Source organism: Hippocampus guttulatus, chromosome 5 (genome assembly GCF_054856545.1).
Source record: "Hippocampus guttulatus isolate MCC_2025c chromosome 5, RoL_Hgut_1.0, whole genome shotgun sequence".
NCBI classification, from domain to species: domain Eukaryota; kingdom Metazoa; phylum Chordata; class Actinopteri; order Syngnathiformes; family Syngnathidae; genus Hippocampus; species Hippocampus guttulatus.
In genome coordinates this window covers 21,406,158-21,425,152 of record NC_141265.1, presented here as the reverse complement: position 1 = coordinate 21,425,152, position 18,995 = coordinate 21,406,158, and the positions used below count along the sequence as shown (strand labels likewise).

General features: G+C 41.9%; 2 protein-coding genes across 2 annotated transcripts; both read right to left on the bottom strand.

The window, feature by feature from the left end:
• Positions 1-5,467: 5,467 nt before the first annotated feature.
• LOC147205519 (uncharacterized) lies at positions 5,468-10,510 on the bottom strand. Its single transcript, XM_086110861.1, has 4 exons — positions 10,191-10,510; positions 8,182-8,291; positions 7,881-8,099; positions 5,468-5,601 (listed from the first exon to the last, which is right to left on the bottom strand). The coding sequence occupies exons 1-4, from the start codon at positions 10,508-10,510 to the stop codon at positions 5,468-5,470; spliced, it is 783 nt and encodes a 260-aa protein (XP_085966987.1).
• Positions 10,511-15,415: 4,905 nt separating this feature from the next.
• rpl35 (ribosomal protein L35) lies at positions 15,416-18,803 on the bottom strand. Its single transcript, XM_086112283.1, has 4 exons — positions 18,677-18,803; positions 17,900-18,036; positions 16,226-16,307; positions 15,416-15,604 (listed from the first exon to the last, which is right to left on the bottom strand). Exons 1-4 carry the CDS (start codon positions 18,677-18,679, stop codon positions 15,455-15,457), a joined length of 372 nt encoding a protein of 123 aa, XP_085968409.1. The 5' UTR covers positions 18,680-18,803; the 3' UTR covers positions 15,416-15,454.
• Between the last annotated feature and the right edge of the window lie 192 nt (positions 18,804-18,995).

Genomic DNA, 18,995 nt, shown 5'->3' with positions numbered 1-18,995 from the left:
AAAGGGGTGTCCTTTTTCATCAAACCAAAGCTTTGTGGATAAAACATTGTTCTACAGTTTTAATGAGATGCACTTGACAGGCATATGGCAGCTATAGAAGTGGCTGCATTGTCTCCCTGTTAGTTGTAGGATCAATTCTCAAGTTCTTTTTATGGATTTAGAAAACTCGAAATGGTGTGGGATTTGTTGTGACCAGAGAGACTCTCGGGGGCACTGATGTCCTCTGGTAGCGGCGTTTTAACAATAATGGGGGTTAGAAGCTCAATCTACGGTGCGGCAGCATTCCAATTTGACGGCCCACCTTAGTGGAATGGCAGGGCTACAGAGATCGGCGATATTTTTAAAAGGAGCCTCAAGATTCACCTTCTGAGTTGAGTGTTTCGATGATTTTATCAATTTGTTTGATTGATTGATTTTTACTCACACCTGTTTGAATTTCTTCTCTAATCTTGTTTCAATTCCAGCGTTCCTTAGTGGGAGCCGTCCACAACGGAAACTGCGTTTAGGTCCGGCTGTATGGGGGAGGTATTGGCTCGGCGGATGGGGGAATTCCTCCGCCTGCCTGGGTTGGGATCGCCCCTGTGGGGGGCTCCCAGCGGGCTGGAAGCAGGGCTTGGCTCCTAGTGGGGACGTGCCACACCCCAAAAATGGTGTATCATTACTCGGGTCCCCCGTGCTTCACCATATGCCTCAGCCCAGTTCTTAGCCATGTTTTTTTTTTTTTTTTTTTTTGTGATGATGGGGGGCGAACTTGGCCCGCCGTTGTTTCCCTTATATACCATATTGGCCCGAAAATAAGACGGCCCTGATTATAAGACGACCCCCTCTTTTTCAAGACTCAAGTTTGAACAAAGACTTTTTGAACACCAAATTAATTTTTATCCAGAAAATAATTACAGTACATCTGAAACCAATGATTATAACAATATAATTGAGAGAAAAAGCATGTTATTTTGCCTCATTCACACATTCGTAAATGAATGGCTTCTGGTTTTTGAAATGTAAATTACATCATAACTTCTCCTCAGCTGCTGGTTAACCTGACCGATCTTCGACCCATTTTTCTCCAGATTGTCACTACATTTCTCCATTTTCTGTTATGGCTTCTATTATTTTCTTCTCTTTTCCTTCTTACCACTATTTTTTTATTTTTCTTCTTCGTGCTTCCGCTATTTTTATTTTTATTCTTCGTGGCAGGGGTTCAGTTTGGCCTGGGGAGTCAAGTTCAGCATTCGCTTCAATGATATCTGGCGTTATCTAGCGTCGTGAATAGGGATAATGTCTAGACTTTTTCAGTCTTATTTCAATGCAAAAAACACCGTCTTATATTCGGGCCAGTACGGTATGTTGCCATTTGGCTCAACTTTTAAGAGAGAGCTCATTTCCTTTTCTTGTTTTGCTGACGATATGCAGATATACATGCCGCTCACAACCAAAGGTTGCCCCTTTTGCCCTCTATCCAGTTGAAAAAATAATAATTCCTACATTTTTTGCAGCACGTCTGGATTACTGAATTGCGATTCCTTGTATTGTGTCCTCGATGTTTTATCCATTTGTCGCCGACACCTGGTTCAGAATGCGGTTGCTGGCCGACTGCCGCGCTTGTTTCACCTCACTGCCTGCCTATATATACGGTATACAGGTATATTTTTTGATGAATTGGTGAATGTTCCAGTACTCATCTAACAACGTGACATTTCATTAGAAATCATCTAAATTGTCTATCAAATCCAAATGTTAAATTCATACAATTAAGAGCCGAAATGTTTCTAAAACTTGTATCATGTTTATGACATCGGTGGCTCCCCAATCTGATGACATACATATGGGTGGGTACCCAAATTGGTATGTCTTTGTTTTTGGGTATGAATCGATCTGGATCGGTACTACCGAACACTGATTCACTTGAAATGACACAGTACCATGTTTCAGGTCCGAAGTGCATCTTTCAGTATTGGATCTGAGTGGGAGTAGAAGAGTTTGCGATTCTTCACGATGCACTTGAATACAGCAGCGCATGCACACTAGCGTAAACACTTAGACAGGCTTTCACACCACAGACTTGTATAAGACTTTGCTGCATTCGAGGAAGGATGGAAGTCAGACTTTTTTTTTTTTACCCAGGATCGGGAAAAGTGTACTGCAACGCCCCTTTGCACTGGGGGTGCCCAAATTCCGAAGTCGGGGGGGGACATCACCAACTGGCTTCAACAATGGCGAGCCCTGTAGAGACACAGCATGTGATAAGGCAAAACATCATTTACAAGGTTATAAACATGTATTTATCTATTGTTATTTATTATGACATAAATTTTTTATTCAAAATAACTTCACGTAACACATGATTTGTACTGGAAAGACGAATGTCATTAGATGACTTTGTGTGTGTTGGTCTGTTTTTGAGTTTTGGTTTTCCGCTCCAGCTGGAGTCCCTTCAGCGATGCAGCTTTTTTGCATCAACCTCTTGGACTACTTAAGGACTGCCCTACGCTCATGTCGCTGTCAGATTATTCACCTTGCTCTCGTGCTTCGTAAAAGTGAAATTCTCTAAGTGCTCTCGTTCTTGTTCTCCGTTCTTCCCATAGTCTTAATTATTGTTATTGTTCTAATTCAGTTTCTTATTTATAGACAAGTCTGTTTTGTGTTTCATTTGGTATTGGATTTACTTGTCCTTTTGAGAAGCAATTTACGTCGTTTGTTTTTCCCTTGCCTTGTGCATACGCTTTTTGTCATCCACGGTTGTCCTGGTCCTGTTGGCTAGCGACCTTATTTGTATTTTGTTGGTCTTGCGAACTTTATTGTAAATAAACCTTTTTGTGAAAAGAGATCTTCATCGTTGTCTACGTTTTTGGGATCCACCCCATTTTGGATGATTCCGTAACGTGACACCCTGGGAATGCTGTATGACGCGGCTTTGCAAGAGGGAACTCTAGGCGTTCCTGCTCCCGTGACCCGACTCCAAATAGGTGGGAGAAAATGGAAAGCTGGATGGAAGAATTTTTATTTCCCTATTATAACAACATGTGCCAACAGTAACAGCTTATTCAGACAGTAAAAATGTACTTTGTTATTTGAAGGCATCACATTGAAATTGAACACAATTGAGTTTTCATTGGTTTGGCCCTTGACAACCTTTCTAGTTTCTCACATGGCTGCAAAAGAAAATTATCTCCCCCGACATTATACAACCGCTCAACCAACCAGTTGCTCCTTTATTTGTGTTTCCCAACGGTGCGGTTTGAGGTCGCGTCCTAATGGCCGTTGTTTTGCATCACGATCACAAAGAATGCAACTCAGCTGAACTCACTGTCGACCACACTCATAATGATTTGCGATCAGAAATACTGAACAGGTTTAACATTTATGATTATTGACCATGAACGTTTTCTGAACAAAAATTACTCTTAATATACCCCAGACCATGGGATAATTACTCAAGAGAAACGTTAAAAGACATCTGAACATTTGGGTATTTGTTGATACTGTATTGACTAGAGGACAGGACTAATGTGTCACGATTCGGACTAACCAAATTAAGTTTTGGAACCCAAAAGTGTAGACGCCAGACAATGTCTCCGAAGCAAAAAATATTTAATGTACAAAATTCGCACCGACAAAGTAGTAACATAAAGCGCTGGTCAAAACAAGGACCAGGGAGCACAAAAATGAATAACAAAAAGCGCTTGCACAAAAGGCAAGAGAGGAAAACAAGAACCGAGAATACAAACGAAAAAACAATGAATCAACTACACGCAAGAAAAAGCCAAATCACAACACAAAGCCATAGTTACGCAATAAATGGGACCGAGAGTTCAAAAGCGAAAAACGACGAGATCAATAGCAAAGAGTCTGTGGGCAAGGAAGCATCAAGGCATAAACAATACTCCGACAACCACCGGACAGATTGCGGGTCCTTAAATACACAGTTCCTTAATTGAAAGATTGGCAGCAGGTGTGCAGCCAGAAAGTCCGCTCAGTCTGCCACCTGCTGGCCAGGTCAAGAACAGGAACATGACATAATGTTAGCCTGCGATTGGCTGGCAGCCAGTCCAGGGTGTCTTGCTCAAAGTCAGCTTGAATTAACTCCAGCTCGCCTGTGACCCTAAAGAAGATAAGCGGGATAGTAGATGGAAGGATGGAGAGGACAAATGCTTTAATTAGGCCCGATCATTCATCTGTGTGCACCCCAATTAAGTCACACACCATCACAGAAATGGTGTGTACATATTTTAACCCTTTCATGCAGCAATAATGCTAAACTGTAACCTGATAACATGATAAGCCGTAAAGTCAAAGTTTGAAGACTGCATTTGAATGGTAAAATGCAACTGAACACATTGCTTGTAACAAGAAAGATTTTAGGTTGTCAACACTATTCATTCATAATTTTTATTGGTCAGTATGGCAGCAATTGTTTTGAAAGTGGACCAAATTGGAAGACAACCGGTATACCTGAATGGCTTGTCTTTGTTTATATATGTCTGATTTTTAACTTGATGTGCAGCACATTAGATGCGGCTGTGGTTGAATTTCAAGTGCTCTATGAATAAAGTTGAGTTGAATTGAATTTGGAGCTTCTACTGTCTTGTCTTAGTAAAGGCAATATCATTTATTGGATCTCATTTGATAACAAGCCAGTGCATAGGTAAAACATTACTGGTTTTTGCTTTGTGCTTTCAAGGCATTAGATACATAGAACAAACTGGACTGGTCTACAAACACGGACACCCTGATCAGGAAAGGACAGAGCCGAAACTGAGGTCTTTTGGGGTTCAGGGGTCGCTCCTTAAGACTTTCTATAACTCGGTGGTGGCCTCGGCCACCCATTATGGCATTGTCTGCTGGTCAGGCAGCATCTCAGCCCGGGACAGAAAGAGACTGGAGCGACTGGTCAGGAAGGCCGGTTCTGTCCTGGGCTGCTCCCTTGACACTCTGGAGAAGGTGGGCAACAGAAGGATGCTAACTAAGCTAAAAGCTATGATGGACAGTCCCTCCCACCCTCTCCAGCCCGCCCTGACAGCACTAGGTAGCTCCTTCAGCCAGAGACTGTTACACCCGCGCTGCAAGAAGGAGAGATACCGCCGCTCGTTCCTACCGACTGCTGTCAGGCTGCTGAATAAAAATAGCACCAATAATATTAATAATAATTAAATGATGTGATAAACAACTGTAAATAGCACTGCGATTTATCCATTTTGTATTTATATTGCACTTAATTGAACGGTGTTTGTTTGTTTTTTTCTTCTTTCTTCTTTCTGCCTACATTCTTGCTGCTGGAGGCTGTAAATTTCCCCAGTGTGGGACAAATAAAGGATATCTTATCTTATACATACCATGTATATTGTGCATGTTTCATGAATATCAATGAGCAAGCATTAATTGTAGATTATGAGGTAACACAAAACACCAATAGTCACATAATTCATGTTGCATTATTGACAACTTAAACTAGTCTTTCAGCGTTACTTCAGAATGTGTCAGCTCTGTGTCTTCTCGCTGGCCTTTTCTCAGTGAAGAGGTAGCAGATCATACACCACACACTGTGTTCCGGAGCAATTTGAACTCCATTGCTGCTCCGAAAAGGTCTTAGTGCACAGGAGCCTGTCAACAGAATACAGGCCAGTATAGAAAGTGGCATTCTATTGAACATTCAGCAGTTTTCTCAAAGTCAAACAATTATACTAACACTGTCCTTAATCAGTCACCTTAGCATTGTGAGTCTGAGTGTGGGGAGGGTGTGCCCAATTGATGCAAGGAGCTCAACAGTTGGTGGCTTAATAGCCCCAGTAGCATCATCTAATGCAGGGGTGCCCATTACGTCGATCCTGATCTACCGGTAAATCTAAGACAGGTCCCAAGTAGATCCGAAAAGTGTCGAGGAGAAAAAAAACAAACAACCATTTGTGTGTCTTTGTACATGTTAGTAACATATTTTTTTGTGTTCATGTACGCTGCACCATAATCATCCTATCAGTCTCATTTTCACCAAAAAATATTTAAAAAATAAAATAAAGCAGGTAAATATTGAATTTACGGTGGCTTGTCATTACGTCACCGGAAGTTGTTAGCGCTCAACAGTCTGCAATTGCAGCTTGTGATCAGAGCTGCTGCGCTCTGTCTTTTATCGTCATTATTCTCATTCAGTTTGCTTCGTGTACAATTCACCGAGGGCACGGGCAAAGAATGGAACCTAGGAGGGTCCAGGGAAGCACTTTAAAACGGTATGTGTGAGCTACGATAGTTAGCAGGCTGCCAAAGTGCGTCGCATGCCTCAGTTTCAGGCTGTTTCTCATCATGGCGCGCGTGTGCGTGTGCGTGTGCGTGTGGGTGTGCATGTGTGTGTGTGTGTGTGTGTGTGTGCGCGCGCGCGCGTGCCGGTAAGGGTAGATCCCGGGAGGTTAGTTGATCGAAAAGTAGATCTTCGATCCGAAAAGTTTGGGCACCCCTGATCTAAGGCAAACGGGTCATTAGTGAGGGACTCGACAAAATCATGGCTCAAGTCAAAAGCCCCATGATGGACGAACAACATTGGACCAAGTTTGCCACAGTGCGTTTGCGGGTCACTGGGCCTCCTGCAAAGGCCTACCATGAAAGTGGGGCTTGATGGCAGTCGCCTGAAGGTCAGGCACTCACCCAATCAACTGTAATTTTAAGTTGTAATACCACCATTCACCACTAGGTGGCAGATAAAATTTGGTTGTGATTCCACTGGGTGTTATACTGCCCTATACTACATCATGCGTAGGCCTAATCATTTTTTTCCCGGATTTGGAATGATAAGCAGGACAAACATAGTACCTCAATAATATTCATATTTTGAGTGAGTTAATTTTTTGCGAAAAAAATCAACAAAATAAGTTTTGCCCTTACAGGTGGTGGGCTGTGGGACGTTTTTGTGTCTGTGAAATCTGGCTGTGGGTTTATTTTATCATCTTTTATCATGTGCATCTTATGGCATGATTATTGTATATTGCGAGACAGTTGTTTAAGTTTGTTAGTTTGGAGGAACAAACGGGATTTGTTTACTGTCAGCACAGAGTGCTCGACACAACGCAACACTGCTCGTAAATATTTTTACCTTATCCATTGTTGTTTGCTCTTTCTCAATGTATTACTTGTTTGTTTTATAAAACGATGCTTAATGACCTTGAAAAACATCCATGCAATAAAAACATGCCCAGGATTACTGTAAAACATCCCCAAAATGCTCAACTGTTCACAAGCAAAGTTAACCACTTTGTGGGCATGAGCGAAAAGCAAAGAGTTCAGGGACACCGTTTGTCAGTGTACAGTTACAAGGAGTTTTGGGAGTTCATCAGCTGTGCTCCATAACGTCATGAAAAGATTCTGAAAATCTCGAGAAATCTCTGGATGTAAGCAGCAAGACTTAAAACCAACTTAGAATACCTGTCCACCTTCTTTGCCTCAGGCGGCATTGCATTAAGAATTGGCATCACTGTATGAAGAGTATTGCCGCTTGCGTAGACTATGGAAAACTTAAGAAAAAAAACTTTCATATAATATTTAGGAAGGTTATTTGTCACCTTGCTACAGTACTGCTCATTGTCGGGCAAGAAGCGATTGGCTGGCAACTGGTTCAGGGTGTCCGTTATTCATATATGCTGGAGAACCTACAGCAACCAGAATATCACTCCTTAAGGTTTTAGTCATATAAATATCACTTATAAGTAATATAATTTATGTGGCCGTCTAAATTAAATCTTAAACCAGCACAATCTGTTGTGTTGTCAGAGTTACATTGAAATAGACTTTTCCTCATGCACAAGCACCGTTGTATATGTGGCACAATTTAATCCCATTTCCTTTGCCTTGACATTTTTTTTAAAATCCCATTTACATTAATTAGAAAACATAATTACCAAGTATGAGATAAGCAGCAGCGCTGAGAGACAGGATGATAAGGAAGATTGAGCCAAGACCAAGATCTCCAATGGCACAGGCGTTTGGACAAGCACAGGGACTCTCCACCCAGATTTCCAGAGGTTCCTCTACTTTCAGCCTCTGGTCCCGAATAAAGGATGAAGACTCATTTGGATTGCAGTGATAATGCACAATTGTAAGTGGAAGTTCAGTGGGCCCTGGGACAAGAGGACAAGAGTGGCGCTGTCAAACGTGTAACTTGAGACTTGAACAATAAACCCCCAAATTTTAAAAACTCACCAAAGTATGAGACAGAAAGTGTCCTCAGGGAGTCATTGTAATGGAATTCATTGCCGTCATGTCCCCCAAAGCTGATATAGCGGTGAATGTATCTGTTGAACCTTTGATACCTGTTGTCACAGAAAAAAATATCCATCCACTCATTTTCAACACCGTTTTTCCTGAACAGGATTGTGGGGGGTTGCTGGTGCCTATCAAAGCAGCCTTCAGGGAGGAAGGGAGACTGCACCCCGAACTGGTTGCCAGGCAGTCACAGGGCTCATAGAGAGAAAAACAACCATTCACACCCACATCCACAGGGAGCACTGCGCCTACTGCCCGAAGACTGCTGGGAAAGGCTCCAGCATACCTATGACTCTCGTGAAGATAAAGCTGTTCATACAATGAATGGATGGATGCATGATTTTTGTGAAAAAAACGTGTACAAAATGAGTTCTTGCACTCTGTGTTCTTTTTTTTTCACCAGTTTTATGCCATTCTTAAAGGATCGTTTTTATGAAAGAGAGTCTTTTGGACTGGAAAAATAAAATACAGTACGTGGTTATTTTGTTATTTGCTTCAAACCCTTTATTGTTGGGTTCAGATAGTGGATCTTTGATACATCGATTGAAAATTCTAATATCAAAAATCAAATATATTAAGAGCATGTATTTTGCACACATACACATACAGTATTTAATCCATTATAAAAATAGGATTTTTTTTCATAAATCTTTTTAGGACGTGCGTGGTCCTTTGTGCCCCCCCTCCCCCCACCCCTTAGCATCAAGTTGCCCAACGCAGCTGTATACTGTAGCGGAGTCTTAATAGCCGAAGGACAGTAGTCGAGCATAATACAGTAATATAGTACATGTGTTTAGAGAGCCCCCTGGTGGTCATCTGCGATTTAACAATTGCATGTTGTCGAGGTAACTAAAATAGCATTAAATAATAGGTGACATCAGTCTGTAAATTTGTACATTTCGTTTTGTCTAAACGTTTATAAATTATTATAAAAGCATGTTTAGTCACTGTGTGAATGGATTGGACAAAATCCGTTATTTATTTTTTAAGGCGCGCCAGCCAAAAGTAACAAGGGGAAAGTCCATATCTCATTGCATGCATTGCAGACAACAGCAGAGAGCACAAATGAAACCAAAAGTAGGTCGTGGTCAGGGAGTAATAAAATTACATGTACTATTCTAATTTTATTTTCAGAACAGTACCAAATTCCCACACAGTACGTACAATTTAAGCGTCAGAAAATGTTACCTGTGCTCTAGTCAGTAGCTGCTACACTAAACAAATACATGTACAGTGCCACTCAGCCCTTGGCAAGCGGATGCCATCGGTAGCGGTATGGTTTTGAAACAGCATTATGAAATGTAAACCACTCAGAGGCTATTTTTAAACAAACAAACAAACAATAGAGCTGTTTTTTCCCTTGACTTCTATAAAATGGGTTACAGCTATGCAACACTCGGAAGAAGAAGGTCCCAGGGTGACAACAGTTGAGAAGCATTACTCTAAAATGACACACAATTATTTAATCGGTCACAGAAACAAAAACAAATGGGCAGTTTGCCTAGCTGCAAAAGTGCATTGTGAGTTGCAAAATTTACATGATATATTTAAATGGTTAAAATCATATGAACATAAATGCAAATATACATTAAAATAAAAATGAATAAAAAAACAATTGCGCAGGATGTTGTTGATCTTTTAAAAATATGGGATAAAAAAAATATTTTAAATCATGTGAAAATTCCCAGCGTGTGTAATGTACTTAATATTCTACGTAATTACACATTGACAACTTTATTGGGCAACTTTAAATAATGATGTGTTGCATTGAAAATTAGTTGGCAACACTGGCAGAGAGGCCTGAGAAAGTACATGGAGGGACAGAGTGTATGCCTGCACGGAAAGTGTGTCTAATTCTGGAAAGCTGCAACATGACCGTAATTTATTTATTTTTTTTCATAGGTTTGCGTGATTATTCTCTTTTTGAATCGCAGCAGAGGAAGTACCTGACAATGAGGCATGCGGCAACACTGGTGCAGTCACTTCCTGTCAGGTCCTCCGGCTGTGAGAAAGGCTGGCAAGGGCTGAAGGTCAGCAGGAACTCGGCGTTGACCGACCCATCGTAATCATGGAGCGGTTTCATCCGCCCCAGGAACCCGTCTGCATCGCCCATAGCTTGCAGATTTATCACCCCACTGCCATCCTTCATGATGCATTTGCAGTTGTTGACTCTGAAGCAGCCGGTCTTCTTGGCGGAGGCCACATGTGGCCACACAAAGGAAGGGAATGCGCTAAAACAGACAGACAGTCTGAGGAGAAAGCTCATGGTGGCTGTGTGGTGGACACTAAAAAATTGTGTGTGTTGTTGCTTAAGTGATGGGCAGCTGACAATACAGTGTTACTAGGAAAGTAATTAGAATAAAGGTGGCTGTCATTCCAGACATTCCTTGGCTGCATTTTGCTCACAACAGCGTCTTCCAAAGAGCAGCGTTTTACTCAAAGACGTTACTTCACTGACGGCACATGAATTTTGGTACAAAACCACTCTTCAAATGTATAATACAGTGCCGTGAAAAAGGATTTACCCTCTTCTCAAATTTCTTTTTTTCCCCCATTTTAACCCTTTCAGGGACAGCGGTTACTACGGTGGACAGCTTATGTCATTAGGTTACAGGGTGCATGAAAGGGTTAATGTTGACGATCATGAAACAAATATCAATATCGGACAAAGATAACCCAAGTGAATAAAAAAATGCACGGGGGGGGCGGGGTATTCTAAGCCTCCTGGCCCTGTGTGCAAAACTACTTGCATAACTGTGTGACTTAACATTAACTGTGGCTTGTCTCACTTTTTAAGAAGTTGAGGTCAGTTGAGATCAATGTTCATCACTCGACAATCAGGAAGAGGCTGGCAAAAATGATATCTGTGGCAAAGTTGCAAGGCAAAAACCACTGCTGACTGAAAAAAAATCTTCATTTTGTTTAAGTCAACGACAACAATCACCTGAATGTTTCCCAAGACTTTTGAGAGAATATTCTACAGACTGAAAAGACAAAAGACAAAAAGATTAACTTTTTGGAAGGCGTGTCTCATTACATCTGGCTTAAACAAAACACTGCATTGCAGAAAAAGAACAGCATGCTGTCATTGAACTGCAATAAAATATTGAAAGTTTAGTTCAACACTGGCGGCATGGTGATAACTGGTTAGCACGTCGGCCTCACGGTGCAAGGGTGTAGGGTTCAATTCCAGCTCCAGCCTTCCTGTGTGGCGTTTGCATGTTTTCCCCTTGCCTGTGTGGGTTTTCTCCGGGTACTCCGGTTTCCTCCCACATTACAAAAACATGCATGGCAGGCTGATTGAACACTCTAAATTGTCCTTTGGTGTGAGTGTGAGGGTGGATGGTTGTTCGTCTGTGTGTGCCCTGCGATTGGCTGGCAACCAGTTCAGGGTGTCCCCCCCGCCTGCTGCACGAAGACAGCTGGGATAGGCACCAACACGCCCGCGACCCTCGTGAGCATAAACCGATTAGAAAATGGATGGAATGATGTATAGTTCAACACTTGTGAAACATTCTTGATTTTCTACTGGAAAAACGTTTCTGGTCATGCTTTTATTTGTCTTCAGACTTTTGCATCGAAGTAATTAAGATTTTAAATGAAATAAACGTGAAAATTGCAAAACTGTCTTTATAGTCTCTTTCTGTATCTTTCTCTCCCTTTCATCATTCACCATGGCTAAACAGCTGGACGAGGCTTCAAAATCACAAATTGCATTCATGCAAAACATGTTAGGCTACGTGTTATGCATGGATGCTCTTTGCATGGGCAAGCATTTCCAGCAAGTGTGCATGCATGCCAAAATCCCCAACCCTTACCAAACAAATCCTATTGTGCACACGCACATGTGTGTGTGTGTTTAAGAGACATCAGGCAAGCAGTCAATATTTTCAACAGTGCAGACATTTCTTTAATACTCATACCAGTTCCTTCATTGAAGAAATTTCCCCAGTGTGGGACAAATAAAGGTTATCTTGAGATTGAAATCACGAATTTGATGTTTTCATGTTATCGAATCTATGAATGGTAGACGTCATCTTTCAGTCAAAATCTTTGACCAAGAATGTCCGTTTCAATAACACAAGTGTGAAATTCAAATACAATTATAACAGGTGTTTAAAATATCTTCTGCTGTGCGATTTCATGGCATACTGGTGCTCTGGAATGAGAGTTGCCCAGATTTTTTCTTTTTTTTTTGGTATTCAACTAACAGTTTACAACATTTATTAGTGAACATTTTAAGGGTATGACATTTCAAATTTGAAGACCCATTGGCTGTTAATTTGAAAGTTGACAGAAATTTACAAATGCCACATGACAACAACACTGTACAAGTGCATATTTAAATTTAATTCCTACCATTTTCATCCATCCATTTTCTGATCCGTTTATCCTCACAAGGGTCGCGGGGGGTGCTGGAGCCTATCCCAGCAGTCTTCGGGCAGTAGGCAGGGGACACCCTGAACCGGTTGCCAGCCAATCGCAGGGCACACAGAGACGTACAAGCATCCATGCTCACACTCGCACTCACACCTAAGGACAACTTTGAGTGTTCAATCAGCCTGCCATGCATATTTTTGGAATGTGTAAGGAGACTGGAGTACCCGGAGAAAACCCACGCAGGCCCGGGGAGAACATGCAAACTCCACACAGGAAGGCCAGAGCTGGAATTGAACCTGGTGCCTCTGCACTGAGGTCGACGCGCGAACCACTGGATCAGCGGGCCACCCTACTACCATTTTTTAAGTCTTAATAATGTCATTAAGCTTTACTTTCATCCATCCATCCATTTTCCGAACCGCTTGATCCTCACTAGGGTTGCGGGGGGTGCTGGAGCCTATCCCAGCCGTCTTCGGGCAGTAGGCGGGGACACCCTGAATCAGTTGCCAGCCAATCGCAGGGCACACAGAGACGAACAACCATTCACGCCCACACTCACACCTAGGGACAATTTAGAGCGTCCAATCAGCCTGCCATGCATGTTTTTGGAACGTGGGAGGAAACCGGAGCACCCGGAGAAAACCCACGCAGGCCCGGGGAGAACATGCAAACTCCACACAGGGAGGCCGGAGCTGGAATCGAACCCGGTACCTCTCCAGAGCTGGAATTGAACTTGGTGCCTCTGCACTGAGGTCGACGCGCGAACCACTGGATCAGCGGGCCACCCTACTACCATTTTTTAAGTCTTAATAATGTCATTAAGCTTTACTTTCAAATTTACTAAATCTGTTACTTAAATACAGTAGGCCATTTGCATCACAGGAAACCTGAATGTTCATCTACTAAAACATTGGCAGCGCCAGTCCAAAAAATAGAGAAAAAAAATCGGTGATACTGATCTTTTTACTATTTCTTGTACTGTATTGTAACATACAAGAAATAGTCAAATCATTAAGCTGTAATTTATGTTGTTTCTCTTGAGGCTGCCATCACTTACAGTCAGTCACAATGTCAAATCTCCTTTCGGCGTCAAGTAAAATAGACCATATTAACCCTTTCAGAGACAGCGGTTACTGCAGTGAATAGCTCACCAGGTTAGCAGGTTACAGGGTGCATGAAAGGGTTAAATGTATTATTTTTCAGTTTGTGATACGCTGTGGGAGAACTGTATCTTGTATTAGCTGTTGGATGAACTTTTTACCAGTAGAGGGTGTGAACAGACATATACCTGCATAATAATAATAATACATTTCATTTATAAGCGCCTTTCAAAACACTCGAGGACACTTTACAACCAAAACAAGAACAATAAAACCACAGATAATGTACAGTGTGTATGTGTCAAAGAGTCCCAAACTAACAGCTTGCAAAACGATTATTCTCAAGTGGCAACTGAGGAGGTTCAAGCAGGATCCTGAGGTGGCACTGCAAACCCACACTACCCCCGTCTGGCTATACCAGTGGTGCTATAATGTCAAGTATTAGGCTTCACTTTGCACCAAACCGTGTCAGGGATTGCACAAAGTGTCATTAACACTGCATGAGAGTTACAGTACTGCAAGCGGAGTAGATGGAAGGGCAGATGTAAGAGAGCGGCAAGTGCAACTTTTATCCATAGTGTTATCACAGCCAACACACTGTGGACAAAATTTGGAATTTTCTTTCTTGGAGGAGCAGAGAGAGCTAAAGCCGTCTGCTCGGCCTGCTGCACCAGTTGTTTCTCTTCATGTTCAAATTTGCACCTTTCGTCATCTCGACCTACAAATGCAACAATTGCTTTATCCTCTTTTGTTCTGTACCAATTTTTATTTTCCAAAGTGCCTAGGTAAGCGAATCAAAATTTGTTTTGTACATTTCAGAAAACATTCCACGCGAGGCACGGCTGATCTCACCCAGGGTGTCACCCATCAGTGCAGCATCGTCACCGAGATGGGAGGTGTCGGGCCATGGCCTCCAGGCTCCCCAGTTCCTGAAAAGCAAGCTTTGGGCCGAGAATAGCACGCAAGTCACCTCTTGCTTTCCTTTCCCAAATCTTAGATTTTTTTTTATACTGTTCAGTAACTTAATGACTGTACTTAATTAGGCCTCCAAAACCACATCACACATGGAGGTCGACTACCTGCTTATACGACAACACTTAGTTAAAATACACTTTCCTGTTTTTTGTAGCAATTACTACTCAAAAGCCTCATGATTGTACACAATTAGGCCTCCAAAATCACATATCGATGGGGATATCTGCTTGTACGATAAACCTAATTTTGTGAAAACACCCTTTCCTGTATTTTTGAGAATTACGAGCACAGCTATGTGATTACTGCAGCTAGATAATAGTTAACACATATTGATTAGCAGTCTGCTACTTAAGTTAAATGGATGCATCAGTTGTAGTATGCATGTGGATTGAAAGTGAAAGATACATAAGGTGCAGGTACCGGTACATTCCAAACTTGCATTTGCCATTATCATGGAGTCCACACACCATGTGGTACTCTCACCCATTAATTTGTCTTTATTCACATAAACCTCTTACTTTTCCATTCACCCCCCCCCCCCCACATGTAATTTCAGAGATTTCTAAAATATATTCCTTTTGCAGTAGAATGTATTCATATGAAGACAGTAAGGAGTTGTATGGTATGCACTATGACAGCTATTCAGATTCTAGAGTGATTAGCTTATTGGAGCAATCATGGCTAACAAAGTTAACAGTGAAAAGAGGACAAATGGCCCATCTTTAACATGTTTTATTTGGTAGATAGAAAATGTCTCAAGCTTTGACAGCAAATTTGCGGATTGAATAAAGAAGATCTTTCCTCTGCTGTTTCTTTGTACGCAGACTCTCTTCGTGTTTGTTGAGTCGGCGACGCAGAGCTCTGGTCTTCTTGGGCCTCAGATCCAAGGGCTTGTACTTCTTGCCCTAAAATAAATTTTAAAAAGATTTTTAAGGATAATGCACATGATTCAATGGCGCAAAGAAAGCATCGGTATGTGCGCAGTGTCTCGGCTTGGACCCTCCCTCCTCTGTACTTCATTGCTAAACCCCTCCCCTTATTTGTTGCCTAGAAGGATATCGGTGGAAAAAAAGTTAATTGGACGCAATTAACTTCGAAGAGGCGAGGCCACTTGGTTACTCAACTCAGCTTGCAGCCCATCATTATGCCCTGCTCATATGTTCTCTCAGCCTTACCAGTGAGAGATAGTTTTGCTATTATTGAAACAGACTTTTTAAAACCACGGTAAACCACCAATTGGCCCATGCCTATATTAAACTAGGAACATCATAGAAACAACCAACAAAGTAAAAATACAAGAGCAGCACCGGGTAATAATGAACAAAATCTACATAAGAAAATTTGAAAACGATATTGGAATAATTGTGACTGCAGTGCATTTAGGCTACACAGAGGTTGTGAAAAAGACTGCGCACATCAAGCCTCAGACTATTAACAATTGTGAACGCATGCTTGACAATTATCTCAATGTATAAACCTCAAGTCCCATTCACACATGTTGGTGCAAATGCTCATCCTCAGTTCACCTTGTAGAATTTCCTCAGATTCTCCTTTTGAGTCTGGTTGATGACCGTCAAAACTCTGGCGATAGATTTGCGGACAACGCGGCTGCAAAGGGAAAAAAAGGTATTAATCTTCTGAGTGACTGTATTAAAATCTTTTATACCACCTGCTGACACACGGATAATGAGTGTGAAACTTCTACAACCCTTTATTGTAATATGGCACAAAAATAAATGTTTCCTGGGGTCACATGTGCACCCCCACTGGTTGTGCAGCAGCGTGCCCCAGGACTGCCTGCCCTGCTTTTTGAAAAAGGCATTGAGACCAGAAAGTTGCTGTTAAAAATAATAATTCTGCAGCCATCACCAGCTGTCGGTTTATACTAGATATAGAGCTGCCGATATTCGTCAACAAGTCACAAAATTGACTATCAAAATGAACAATTAATTTAAGAATGGACTGGTCTACAAACACGGACACCCTGATTAGGAAGAAACTGAGGTATTTTGGGGTTCAGGGGTCGCTCCTTAAGACTTTCTATAACTCGGTGGTGGCCTCGGCCACCCATTATGGCATTGTCTGCTGGTCAGGCAGCATCTCAGCCCGGGACAGAAAGAGACTGGAGCGACTGGTCAGGAAGGCCAGTTCTGTCCTGAGCTGCTCCTTTGACACTCTGGAGGAGGTGGGCAACAGAAGGATGCTAACTAAGCTAAAAGCTATGATGGACAGTCCCTCCCACCCTCTCCAGCCCACCCTGACAGCACTAGGTAGCTCCTTCAGCCAGAGACTGTCACACCCGCGCTGCAAGGAGAGATAACACCGCTCGTTCCTACCAACAGCTGTCAGGCTGCTGAATAAAAATAGCAACAATAATATTAATAATAATTAAATGATGTGAAAAACAACTGTAAATAGCACTGCGATTTATCCATTTTGTATTTATATTGCACTTAATTGAACGGTGTTTGTTTGTTTTTTCTTCTTTCTGCCTACATTCTTGCTGCTGGAGGCTGTAAATTTCCCCAGTGTGGGACAAATAAAGGATATCTTAAGAACAGATGATTTGTCACTCTCTCTCGAAACTGCCTAGTCGCCGCGTGTCCCGCTGGCTGTATGCCTGTCTGTGTCCCGGCTTATCAGTGATGTAAACCATTGGGGGGAAAGTAGCGTCATGGCTAACCCGCGTTCGCAACAGCGCTTTTCACCAAAAATACTCAATACGATGCAAACCTCGATTTCAGGGCAGCACGTGGTGATGAATGAGCATTTTAAAATGGAAGAAAGCTGTGGCCGGTGTCTGATTTCATTTCTGACATTGGGACAGCTGATAAATCACCAGATTTATCGACGAGCAATATAATTGTTAGTGTATATTAAAATGTATATTAACTCAAAATGTGACAGTGTATCAATTCAACTACAGTAATCCATTTTACGTCACGGGGGTTATCTTTCAAAAATAACCCGTGATAACCGAAAGCCGTGAAGTAGTTATCTTCCTTTTTTACAATTAGTACATATTCAAGACTGTATTGAATGAAACCAAAGACTAAACCCTTTTTAGGTTCAAGCATTTTTTACAGAACGTTTTGTCAGCATTATGGGTTTTATCATGGAGACAATTAGGCCACTTGTCCAACAAGGCAAACAAGAACCACACCAAGCCATGGAAGTAACATTAAGTTCAGAGTACTCACATCTTCGACAACTTCGACGCAGCTCCGCCCGTTACTTTGGCCACACGGAGTTGCGACAGTTCATTTTTCAGGTCATCCAGCTGCTTGAGCAGCTCCTCCTTCTTCTTACCACGCAAATCTCTTGCCTTGATCTTAGCCTGGGTCAAATAAAATTTAACAAGTAAAATAGAGCTGGTTATGATTGGGCGTCAGTTGGAGGTTCGACAGTCTCGTTTTACAGTAGGTCGTCGAAAAATAGGATACAGTGTGATATAGCACAATGCGCGAGATTGACATCTCAAGTCTCAGTCTTTTGGTAAGCAGTTGTGAATGCATCAGCAGTCCATCAGCTCAACAAATATCATCTCAGACCAGAGAAGCAAATTAAGCCTGTAGTGTGGGGATACTTGGCCTCGCTTCACACGAGCTCTTCGGTGACAAAGATCACATTTAACACACTTGACTCATGCATCAATGTAATTTAGACCTACAATATTCATAACACACGGATTTCAACTAGAAGATGGCTGTTAGCAAGCTTCAAATCATCTATCGCACCACGAAATTAGCGCTCACTCAAGCAAGGCCGTCACTACATTAGCACGTAACAATTTAGCTAAGCGGCGCTAGCACAGGTATAACTAGCATTTTACTTATTGTCGTGTGCGGGCTACTCATCCAAACTCAACCATAGAGCACCCTCAGTTGCTTACGCGCTTATATTTGACGTCTGCTATGGAGGTAAAATGCTTTAAACACTAAAACGTACTAATTACAAGAGAGCCGAACGATACCCACCATGTTGCCTCTCGCTACGCTGCCAGAAAGGCCGGACGTACCGCGTGTTCACAAAAAGGGAGCTTTCGGAGATTTTCTTCTTTGCCTCTCCGGGTTCTGCGTTAGCGTCTTACAAACTACAGCGCCACGGCGTGACATTAACAAATATTACTGAGTGAATTACAAAATAAAACTGCGAATTTTAAAATAACAGAATCACCCCGAATAATAATAACCTGTTTTAAATAACAATTGTACATTCGATTACACAATAATTTGGTGTAGCTACAAAGTATATTAGGATGGTGAAAATGTGAATTTTAGAGATTTACACATTAAA

Excerpts from the sequence above, each read along its gene's own strand:
- LOC147205519 (XM_086110861.1), bottom strand. The coding sequence starts at position 10,510 with ATGAGCTTTCTCCTCAGACTGTCTGTCTGTTTTAGCGCATTCCCTTCC. Across the intron at positions 8,292-10,190 it reads GCCGCATGCCTCATTGTCAG|GTATCAAAGGTTCAACAGAT; the intron begins GTACTTCCTCTG and ends CTGTGACAACAG. Across the intron at positions 5,602-7,880 it reads TGCTGCTTATCTCATACTTG|GCTCCTGTGCACTAAGACCT; the intron begins GTAATTATGTTT and ends TTCTGTTGACAG.
- rpl35 (XM_086112283.1), bottom strand. Across the intron at positions 16,308-17,899 it reads GCGTCGAAGTTGTCGAAGAT|CCGCGTTGTCCGCAAATCTA; the intron begins GTGAGTACTCTG and ends TTCCCTTTGCAG. Across the intron at positions 15,605-16,225 it reads ATCTGAGGAAATTCTACAAG|GGCAAGAAGTACAAGCCCTT; the intron begins GTGAACTGAGGA and ends AATTTATTTTAG.